Source organism: Sinocyclocheilus grahami, unplaced genomic scaffold, assembly GCF_001515645.1.
Source record: "Sinocyclocheilus grahami isolate Dianchi unplaced genomic scaffold, SAMN03320097.WGS_v1.1 scaffold197.1, whole genome shotgun sequence".
Lineage (NCBI taxonomy): Eukaryota > Metazoa > Chordata > Actinopteri > Cypriniformes > Cyprinidae > Sinocyclocheilus > Sinocyclocheilus grahami.
In genome coordinates this window covers 321,493-333,333 of record NW_015505376.1, presented here as the reverse complement: position 1 = coordinate 333,333, position 11,841 = coordinate 321,493, and the positions used below count along the sequence as shown (strand labels likewise).

The window sequence follows — 11,841 nt, the reverse complement described above, 5'->3', positions numbered from 1 at the left end:
TTGTTTTTTCACTAAATGTTTGGATTTCTAAAATTATTGTGCACTGATTTTTCTAGAATAACTTTTGCTGCCGAATTATCCACTAACCTAGTTTATGATACATTTTTGTCATAGATTATAAATGAATGAATGATGCATTTTATATAGCGCTTTATTGTGTATTGTTGTACACCCAAAGCGCTTTACAACCATGTTGGGGGGTCTCTCCTCAACCACCACCAGTGTGCAGCATCCACTTGGATGATGCGACGGCAGCCACAGAACAACGTCGCCAGTGTACTCACCACACACCAGATACAGGTGGAGAGGAGAGAGAGTCATAGAGCCAATCAAGTGGTTGGGGATTATTTGGAGGCCATGATTGACAAAGGCCAGGGGGGCAATTTGGCCAGGACACCTGGGTTACACCCCTACTCTTTACGAGAAGTGCCATGGGATTTTTTTTAATGACCACAGAGAGTCAGGACCTCGGTTTAACATCTCATCCGAAAGACAATATAATAAAAGAAAAGAAACATACATAGGCCTATATTTTTTCATATTTATTTTATTTTTCTTTATAATGAAGTATTCTGTATCTAGTAAATTGTGAAAGAATGATTATCAGTTCCACACACAGAGATAAATAAATTCTACATTTATTTAAATGAGGGAAAAAAACTTCACGGGTATCGGATCGGTATCGGTCAATACTGAACCCTAGGTATCGGAATCGGTATTGGAGGCGAAAAAGGCAGATCGGAGCATCTCTAGCTCTGATCTAGCACACAGAAAACAATTTGACTGAAAATTTACCAGAAGAGATGAAACAAAGATAGTGGTCATCTGCGCAATTCGGAAAAAGAGGCGGCTTTTCTGCATTAGGTTTTTTTTTTTTTTCTTTCTTTCTTTCTTTCTTTTTTTACTCTTTGTACAGCAGTTATTGTTCATTCTAAATTAATTTTTAATGTAGAAAATGTGTTAGATAAATACATGAAATGTAGAACATACAAAAAAGTGCTCGTGGCTCGTCTGCCAGTGGGTGCCCCCCCACGAATAAAAGTGAAACTCCGCCTATGATTGTGCTGTTACTCCTTTCGAGCCGAAGTTCACAAAATTGGGTGTTATTTATGGGGAGTAGAATTATTTATTTATTTCAGTGAATGTAATCGATTAGATATCATAATATTTAGGCTATAATATTATAAGTCAGGTTGGTATGTATTGCCGACGTAATATGTAAATTATATGCGTGTGGCCCGCGAGACTTGTACTTGGACCATTGTGCGGCCCGGTGGAAAAAAAGGTTGAGAACCACTGTACTGTATACTACACGTCTTCACAACATGGCAGCAGCAACAATACTACAGCGAGAATAAAAGTTATGCCTTCTTTCTTTGCGTGAACATTTGGGCGGCGTTATGCGTGACGTAGACATGTGGGGGCGTGTTAGAACAAGCTGTTTTAGGTAGGCGTGGTTGACTCTTAACTTTTATAAAGAATATCTCTTTGGATTTGAGACTTTAGTCTTTGCAACTTTACAGATCTTCTTTATGCACCAAGAGCTTGTAACACTCCAAAGAGAAAGGAAAATCATATGACCCCTTTAAATAACTGTAATTACAGATTTAGGTTAAATAAATATGTCAGTCTTTATTTTTCTTCTTTTTCTCATCAAAAGCTGCAAGACAGCCCACAATTAAGCAAACATTTCAGAAACAAATCAAAGAAAAAATAAACAAATACTGCTATTACAAATATTTTGTATGTTGCTTAAAAATAAAATATATAGTGTTTTATTAATTTTACACCCAGACATTTAAAAATAACCCGTTTTAGAGCTGTAACAACAATACCGTGATATTTTTGCTTAAGGTTATCATACCGTCAAAATCTCATACCGGCCCATGCCTACTGTATACTATTATTTCTGATATTTTTCTACTTATATTTATCATGTAAAAACATATTTTAAAAAAGCACGATATGTAATTGCATATATATTACATAAGAGTTATTATTTTCATGTAATCACTATGTTACCAAATGATACAAATTGCTCCACAAATAGTCAAAACAGTGATTAAATGAATAATGGATAAAAAAAGACATATGACCTCTGAAGCTAGACAGTGGCCAGACTTGCGCCTGAGCCATAAAGAAGCTTTTTGTACAATTCTGATATTTTCAGCTTATAATGTTTCAAACCTCTTATCATTCAGACAAGTCAAAAAAAGTTCAGTGTAATAGCCCACTATTAAGTCAGATAACATCTGTTATACATACAGGCCTAAGAGTCCTGCCGAGTCATATTGTTTTTATATACATGGCATTCATACAAACCAGGTGTTTGTTCAGTAAACATTGGTATATATGTGATATAAGGTTAAGCACTTCAGCCCACAGACGTTATGAACTGTTCTGAATGCGTATATGGTTTTTATAAACATCTCAAGCGCAAAAGTCTGAAAACTTTAAACATTTTAAAAGTTCACACAGACAAACTGCAGTCTCACAACAAGGACAACCTGCTTCATAATTACATGATACAAATACACACACGAACACATAAAAGTACTGATATGAATCCAAGTTATCAGTACAAGACCATGAAATTAAATAGTGAAAATACATGATTGCAACAACCCTTGACCAGATATACACTTTATGAATGATGTTAAATGTTAAAAAAGCTGACAATGTAAGAAGTACCATTGATAATTTGTTTGCAGTAAACAAGTGACGCATTCAACACTATTCCAGAGTGCAATAGTGCCATTGCGCATAGTGAAGATTAGAGTGACTGACTCTGTATGGAACTGGCTAGTTCATTTGCTTCTAGAGGTCTTAATAAATATCCTAAAAGTGCATACAAACTAAATACTGATGAAATGTTAAGAATATACTTATTTATAATTGCCCACATTTTGAATAGTCCATATGTAAATGATAAATAGCATGTGATGTCTTCACCATTTCATGTGCCCTGATGCATCATTAAGGGGATAGTTAACCAAAAATAAAAATTAAGTCATCAAAGAGAGAAATCTAAAGAAATGTCCCACTCGGGCTCACACATATAGAATAGTGGCCAGCATAAAGCTTTTAAAAAAAAGATGCAGAAGTAGGCATATACTATGAATGCACCCACACTTCCTAACACTATCGCATATTCCAAGTGTTCTGGGGGTATACAATAAAGTTTGGTAAAAAACAAACTGAAATGTAATGTTTTACAGTCTCAGCCATTCACAAAATCCAACAGCCAAAGTCAGGATTTTTGATGAAGAATCCATTAAATTTTAGTTTGTTTTCACCCAACTTTGTTGTAGATCCCTAGAATAATTGGAATATATGGCATGCGTTGTTTGCGATTATTCTGTGATACTTTTGCATCTTTTTCTAAAAAACTACTTGCCGCTATTCCCTGCCATTATATGGGCAAGCGGGATATTTCTTTAAATTTCTCCCTTTGTGGTCTGAAAAAGAAAGAAGGGAATACTGCATTACAACAACACAAGTGGGAGTAAAAAATAACTTAATTAGATTTTTTGGAAAAACTTTCCCTTTAACAGTAGAGCAATAGCTCAGACAAAACTTCAAAAGAAAAGATTAAGTTTGTCCATGCACACCCTGACCTTAAATGCATTGTATTTTGATAAAGATAAAACTGTCTGATCACAGGGAATTTCACTGAATGCCTAAATGTCCTTTGCCTGGCCTTCAACCATGTTTATTATAATATGTCCCTCATGCTGGCTACCAAAGCTTTTGAAGTGAAATATGTAAGACCAGTTCAGAGTATCAATTATAAATAATATCATCTGTCAAATGGAAACTGCAAACAAATCCACAATATACAAAAAGAGGAAGGAGATCTGGACTTCAGCAAAACAGATAGTCTGAAAGATTTATATAAAGATGAGGAAACTCACCACCCTGGCAGCACGTTCCTGTGATTCACATTTCCTGCAGAACCAGGGGCCTGTGGGGACTTGGACAATTCCATAGCAGGCTGAAACAACAGAAATGAATGAGAGATCAGTTCAAAAGACTTGCTTCCAACTACTGTAAATCTGACAGCTTGACTATCTCGTCCTGTCAGGTTTCGAGATTAACATGTGAGAGTGTTAAAAATGATATTTTAAGCAATGTGTGAGATGTAATCCTACTGCAACAACATCAGAGTATGAATTTAACACCCGCCATGAACCAAATGTGGGTAATTTTTGTTCACACAGTTGTGGGTAACTCATGTGGCATGTGACTTCTTGTAACACATCTCAAACTGACATATGACAGGAAATGCTGTTGCCTAGATGCAAAGACACGTACTGGAAAAAAAACACACACGTATGATTGTATCTTGGTGAACAGACAAAACGAAATGTAGCATGAGCACTTTGCAGAACAAAAGCATGTGGGAAGTTTCCATGTTTTCTTGTGTCACCGGTTCCACAGAATTTGGTCTTATACATGAACATTGAGGTTCACTTATAATGGGTATTTTGCCATTTTGGGGTCAACCTGAACTAAGTTCTAAATAGACAACAGTGTGAATGAAAAGTTAAGTGGACCAAAAACAGTCAAGTTCACTATCAAGGCCAGGGAAGACTGCAAAGAGAATCTTTTTTGGGCCATTTACAAAGGTCTTTGTGTGTTTGTTCAATTTTACATATTTAAACAAATATTTTATATATTTGAACTGGAAAAATAAAATGGCCGGTGAAACACTAATCATTAATCATTTATAGTTGGTGGAGAGAGAAAAAATCATACCCTGAATAAAATACTTTAAATACACGCAAGAATTCTAATCTTTGCTTTATATTTATGTTTGAGCAAACGCAAATAAATGTTATGGTTCCACTTATCAGAAATGATCAATGACAGGCTATAAACTCACAATAGTCAGCCAATACAAAAACATTACAAAAAACCTCTTTATCAGAAGCTTGTCTAAACACTAACATCTGTCTGCAAGTCTATAGGTGACAACTTGATCCATTTGTACTGGATCATCTTCAGTGAACTAACAAAATAGATGCTGCCACCAGTTCTAGGATATTAAGCATCTGATCTGACCATATCAGCTTAAACAACGTTAAACAAGAAGTAAATATTAAAAGACATCCAACTATTTCCATGGCATGAATGACAAAACATTTCTTAAAAGAAATTATCAACAGGATCTCAACGTAGAAAAAGCACTCTTCAGTGAAAGGTTTTAATAATGACAGGTCAGATTTCTACTTTACATCGAAAACAAAATAAGTTAACTTAGCATTTGTTTGCTCAGTTTTTCACTTGTCTGCACCCATTGAGTTTCCTACAAGGACAACTTTCTTCGAACCAATGTACTTAAGTATGTGAATATGTCATTTGAAGCGTCATTCAACCTAAAATAACACAAGACAAACATCTACACGCGGAGAAAACAGTCAAGATCCTGATAAGAGTCACGGAATTAGTTGACAGCTTTGCTGACTAGCCATAAATGAGTGTTATCAGCCTAGCTGTAATGACCTACAGAGCTTGTCTGAGTGTGACTCATCTCTGTTTCCATAGCTGTGACTGACACGTTGTTGGTCCTGAAATTGTGGAGATAATGAACAGCCATGAGCGACATGCTGTTACAGCAGAGTAGCGCTGGTGCTAACACATAACATTAGCACTCCGACTGGACTTCGGCAAACCGTTGCTTCACAGCAACCGACACGCCTTAAAAACACCACAAATTAACCGTCCAAATATTTTACATTTCTCAAATGTCATCCCAATAACGCAAACACGCTCCAGCGGTTAAACTTAGGTCATACTGACTGTTCGGTTGAGCTGAGCTAAGCTAGGCTAGGTTATGCTAAGCTAATTCTCAAACCACAACAGAAGGGAACTTACCAAAACACCAGCCTCGAATAACCCGTACCTCAAAAAAAATAACAGTGTAGAGATGTCAAGACGCTTATATTTACCTTGGTGGACGGCGACGTTACAGCCGTGACCGTCGCAGTAGACTAGGGGGTTTTCGGCCCAGCCTCTCTCATCCGAGCAGACGCAGCAGCCTCCGATCATCTCCTTCATATTACTCGCCGAGTCGTCGTCGTCTTCCTCTGCCAGATACAGCTCACTGGATACCATCTACCATCGGCAGCGCACAAAGACCAACAAAAAGGCGGTCGGGCGTTTGTCTCACGAATCCCTATCTCCCCTGAAAGCCGTATTTTATGTCCCATTTCGATGAAAAGCCATATTTCAGTTGCGTTGTTTTAAAGGCGGTATTTTTTGGGGGCTCAAAGCACAAACCCCGTACTGAAGGCTCTCGGGATTGTGGAGGCGCTAGTGCGCGCATGCGCGGAAAAGCCGAACGGGGGAGGCAGCGGACTAGAAGAGGCCTCGCGGGGCTGTTTGATCCACGCGGCGAGCGCCATTGAATTTTACCGCGAGCAGGGGACGAGCTACGGTGCACCGCACTTCTACCGCAAAGTATGATCTTCTGGGAGTTCTGTTTTTACACTGAAACGATGTTACTTTACAGACTCATTAAGCAGGCTCTGTTCACATTTGTTATTAAGGTCAAAATTATCCTCAGAAGGTTACCCCGAAACTTAAACTTTATATATCATGTTTATTTAAACATGATTTAAGATCAAGGCAAATGATGCATACAGTGGAGTTTTGCCCTCAGAATTAAATTAGTGTGCTCGTTTAAGCTCATTCTCATTTTTTCTCAGAATAACAGATTTATAGGGAATCCCTGAGAATTGTGAAGCAGTATAGACATATCCCATTTTAATGTTTCATCCGTTTAGATACTGTACTAAGATATTTACATAGGAGCCTATTGGCTATGTGCTGGATACAAATCTCACGGAAAAATAATAATAATGCCACACGGTAGGCTATGAAAGGCACATATAAAATGCCTGTCTTTTTTTTTTCAGGCAAATTTTAGAGGTTATTGTCATTGTATAGTTTTATTTAAAGCTTTTATTAACGTCAACGGCTGCTAACTTGGCCCATGAAAACAAAAGTGCTGATTAACGTGAAAAATGTAAACAATGTATCATTCTTATTTTATTGCTCTGCTTTACATCTTAACTTGCCAAATTTGTGAACGTGCAAATAGACTCTTTTAAAACCAAATCTGAACCGATGGTTTTGGCATAGACCTTGACCCAACCGATTTCCATGGCCCCATTACACAACACGAACCTGTAATAGGCTCCAGCAGTACGAAACTTCGTCGTCTTATATGTTGTGGAAATTAAGGGGAGGCGCTCATATATGAATATTCCTAGATTGTTTGTTTGTTTTTAGTTAAATTTTGACACTTATCGTCCCATTTAACGTCGTCCCCTTTGTGACTTGAATAATAAGTAGGTCATAGACCTTGACCCAACCGATTTCCATGGCCCCATTACACAACACAAACCTGTAATAGGCTCCAGCAGTACGAAACTTCGTCGTCTTATATGTTGTGGAAATTAAGGGGAGGCGCTCATATATGAATATTCCTAGATTGTTTGTTTGTTTTTAGTTAAATTTTGACACTTATCGTCCCATTTAACGTCGTCCCCTTTGTGACTTGAATAATAAGTAGGCAACACAACATTCATTTAGAATATTTTATTTTGATTGGACACTATTTTATGAGCATCTCGCTGGCATTGGGCGTTTTTGGATCAGGTCAGTCTAAAATGACCATGATCTGGCTGTGAATTCATAACATTTTGAAATGTGTTTGGTGCACTATCAGCTGTTAGGGTTGGTTAAGCCACTTCCGCAGTTGCTATGGCTCACAACCCTTGGCGTTGAATGATAACCGTTAGAGATATTTCGACCTGTCACGATGTCCATCAGAATTCTCTCATATGCTTGGTGAGTAGCCCACCTGTCATTCAAAACAAGCTGCCCCCGCAGTAAAATATTAATGCAAGAACCGTCCCAGTTATGCTACATAAATTATTTAACTTTACACACGGAGCATAACGTTCGATGTTTAATAATACGAAATTGTATTAATTTATACGAAATGTTCCTATGTGAAATGAAATGTTCTCGTAGTCTATAGAATGAGTCCTTTTGGGGGTTCCCCTGCTTTAGCTTCTTTTCACGGTAGAGTTTGGGGTTGTGTATGAGGCTTGTCAATTTATTGGGGGGGAATGTTGATTTGTAATGTTGGAATCATTTACAACATCAAGTTCAGCTAATTGAGTTGACACATACGCTGCAATAAACAATTTATTTTCGTTGATATTTTGATAGCGTTAGTTTTGGGTCGTATACCAATATCTGGTTCTGTAAAATCGGCATAAGCAAAGAGAAAATTATCATTTGGACACACAAGATTTATTAGCTGATATTAGACAAAGTTCATAAATCAAACTATACTATGCTATACTATTTGTTTGTAGACCTATGTTTTTTTTTTATCAGATTAACGTTGCTTCAAAAAAAAAAGTTTATAAAGCCTTGACATATAACTAATTGTATTATTATTTTTGAATTGAAATAAGTTGTCTCCTATAGTTTACTGATGTGTAGGCCACTAGGTTTCAAGACCCAATAACGCTCTTCAGGGTTATTTACATCCACAAAAGACTAATATCCTATCCTCCTGAATTAGGTCTAACAACTTGTTACCCTAAAAACTGGTAATGCCTCTATAGCATCATACCTTATCCTGTGTCTAATGAATACTGCATCTAAGTCAGTAACCCCATAGCTTATATCTAAACAGTCTGATGAAAATATTTAATATAATATTACATATGCATTTTTAAATAACCTATATTTAAGAATAGGCGTTGTTGGCTTTTTTCACATGAAGGGGCATAGGCTACTAGTTTTACGATTAAATAATCTTTCCTAACGATAAGGTCTGTAACGAATGTCAAACAGAGAGGGTGCAATGGACGACGTGTTTTTCCCTGTCAAAGGCAGGGATGCTCCGGATGCAGGATCGAAGTAATAAGAGTTTGCCTATAGCACGAGCTCTCTTTTGCGCAAAGACTTGTGGGTAATTCAGGGGCAGGCACATACACATGCAGATATGACACGGCAGGGTGAAAGGTTATTTCAGCCCACCCCCAACCAGCTCACTCTGTAAATTCAAGTTGCATGTACCAACTCATACGTTCTGAAAGAAGAATGTGGTTGAGATGGGAAGGAACTATTCATGCTGTTGGCATAAATAATTCACCATATTTAATGCTTGTTTCAGAAATGTAAATGGAGATTAGTTTCGAGTTGAACAGGGATTGTTTAGCGAGTCGTGTTTAAAGTGTGCCTCGTGATTTTTGGACTTAGTCATGAAATTGTTCTGTGTGCACAAGAAATGTTTATGCCCATATTTATTTATAGTGTATGCGTCCCACGAGATGTTCGCATCGTGTTATTGAACGTCGTTCAACATTTACTACATCATCTTGAAAGCAGATTTTCGACTTCTATAATTTAGTGGAGCAGTGTTTTTGTGCTAGAACTTCAACGGCATATATGGATCTCTTTGCTTCCGCCGTGACTTTATGTATGCCAAATTATCGTGCATGCAAAGAAAACATTTGACTAAAATGTCAACTAAACAGTTGGCTTAATGTGTCATTAAATAAATTAGACAAAAACTTATTCGAAATCGCTGAAACACTTGAGCTGCCCCGTATAAAATTATTAGACAACTTAAATGCAAAGGAAATGTGTTCTTTGTTCTTCTATTGTTAGCTAAAGCGCGACGTACAAACTATATATATAGTAACAGCCTTATATTAATATTTAATGATAATGCATCACCGCATTTCCTCAATGACTTGCAGCGTATGCATGCACTTCCTAGTCCTGGTGATCAAAATGAAACTGCGTTTGTGATTGTTGTCAGATTAACTCAGCTTTGTTAATATACGATGTGTGTTTTGTTTTAATGAATTTATTTGCATCCCATATATTATAATATATCCTGTGCGTAGTGTAAATAAATAAATATAAGCTATATAAAGACGACTCCCCAGACTGAGGAAATAGGCTAATCATTTCCAGTAAACTGCATTGGAAGTTGCCTGATAATATGATCAATGATTAATCTGAGTTATCCTGATTTTACAAAAGTGATCAACTTTCAAATAAATCTTAAAACGGGACAACAAAAACATTTCTGAAGGCAAACCCCTCAACTCTTCACCCACGACGATGCACACTGGGTCGAAGATCAATCATTATCACTCATGTCACAATTGAGGGCTATTCAAGCTGTGAGGTTTCAGAATCAAAGGACCAGGACCTGCGTGTTGTCTTTCAAATGATGTGTGCCCCTTGGATAAAAGTTATAGAGAGTTCAGCGTAGGTTGGAATAAAATGGACTATTAACAGTGCAAGACGACAGAACGTTCAAATACCAGTGTATATGCGGAAAATAAAAACGATCAAATTGCATACACTAACACGTGGAACAGCTCATTAATGCAGGTCCAATAACATTAGAATCATTTCCCCATCGTTAAATAGCCTACATTTGTTTACTGCATGTCAGAACAACTACCTAGCCGCTCTCTGAGCGTAAATAAACTCTACAAGTGAGAGAATCATTATAGAGCAGCTGCAGCATAAATGAAACGCTTATGAAAGAGTTAACAATTGTATCTTCTTTGTATGCACATTTGTGTTGCATTTATATGTATTTATATATATCGCTGACCATATTTATTTCACTTTCTTTTTTTAAAACGTAAAAGTGTTGTTTAAATATTTGCAGACATTCAGGCCTATAAACATTAGGCTATGTTTGTCCGTTTGTTTGACAAAGCAGTTGCAGCAGGAGCCACAGTAACAAGGAGCTGCGCTAGGACTCAACCCTGAAGGTTTAACAGGAGACCGAGTGCTTTTAATCAACAGTACGACGACTCACTTCTAGGAATAGCCTGCAGTAGCCTATAGAGTGACATACACTCCCTTGAAAATCTTTATGAACTAGAGTCTATTTATGTTACCGCCCCTTGCGAATGAGTGAGGTGGGATCGTGTACATTCTGACAAATACCGATGCTGAATTTGGTACTAAATGAGCTGGGGTGATTAACACGAAGCACTTCCACCACATCGCCTATATAGCTGTCTGTGCAAGCCATAATCAGGTAAACGCGGATGCAATATAGCATAATATAACAATTCATTATCAAGAGCAATACTTGACAATGACGGCATAGAGGGTTTAATTGATCTAAACTATTTTATGTCATAAAATTATTTCAACCAATAATCAATTAATATTAAGTAATATAATGACAAATAGACATCCTGAACTAGCACTTCCAACAAAAACGTGTATGCTATAAATCGCATAATGCACAGTAAAGTTCAAACCCATAATATGGCGCTGGCTTGGTCGTCCCGGCTGGTTTTCGTTTTTTATAATAGGCAAGATGTGAAGGGTGGTAGTAGGGTCAGGTCATTTGCATTCAAATGTTGGAATGATTGAAATTGCACAATTTAATGAATAATCTATGTATCTTTATTGTAGCCTACCATATAACATTTGCAGCAAAACATCGATCGCCTTTTGAGTTTTAAGAACCACCTGAAAAGCAAGGCCTTATAAATCTGCCCGGTTATACACTGCATGAAAAACATAACATTCATCTACAGAATCACTTCGTATTCCACAATGAACACAATGGAAACTTCGAATACTGTATCAGGAGTGCTTAGTGTTTCACAGCATGCTTGTACGTTTTTACTAAGAGTTTCGTAAAATATTGTACATGCATTTAAGATTAGCAGAAGGATTTTCTGTCAAATTATGTATGCCTGAAAAACGGTATTGTAGTTAAAATGACTTTTTTTCTGTTCATTCTCTTTCCTCACCATTGTGAAA

The 11,841-nt window shown here is 37.0% G+C and overlaps 1 protein-coding gene across 1 annotated transcript in view; it reads right to left on the bottom strand.

Moving 5' to 3' along the window:
- Positions 1-6,450, bottom strand: part of LOC107595146 (protein AF-10-like) — a 51,692-nt gene extending 45,242 nt beyond the window's left edge. Inside the window, exons 1-2 of the mRNA XM_016285484.1 lie at positions 5,952-6,450; positions 3,915-3,994 (exon numbers count right to left, since the gene is read on the bottom strand). Of these exons, the coding sequence (XP_016140970.1) occupies positions 3,915-3,994; positions 5,952-6,117 (246 nt within the window). The 5' untranslated portion in view covers positions 6,118-6,450. The remainder of the gene's footprint in view (positions 1-3,914; positions 3,995-5,951) is intronic.
- Positions 6,451-11,841: the final 5,391 nt, after the last annotated feature.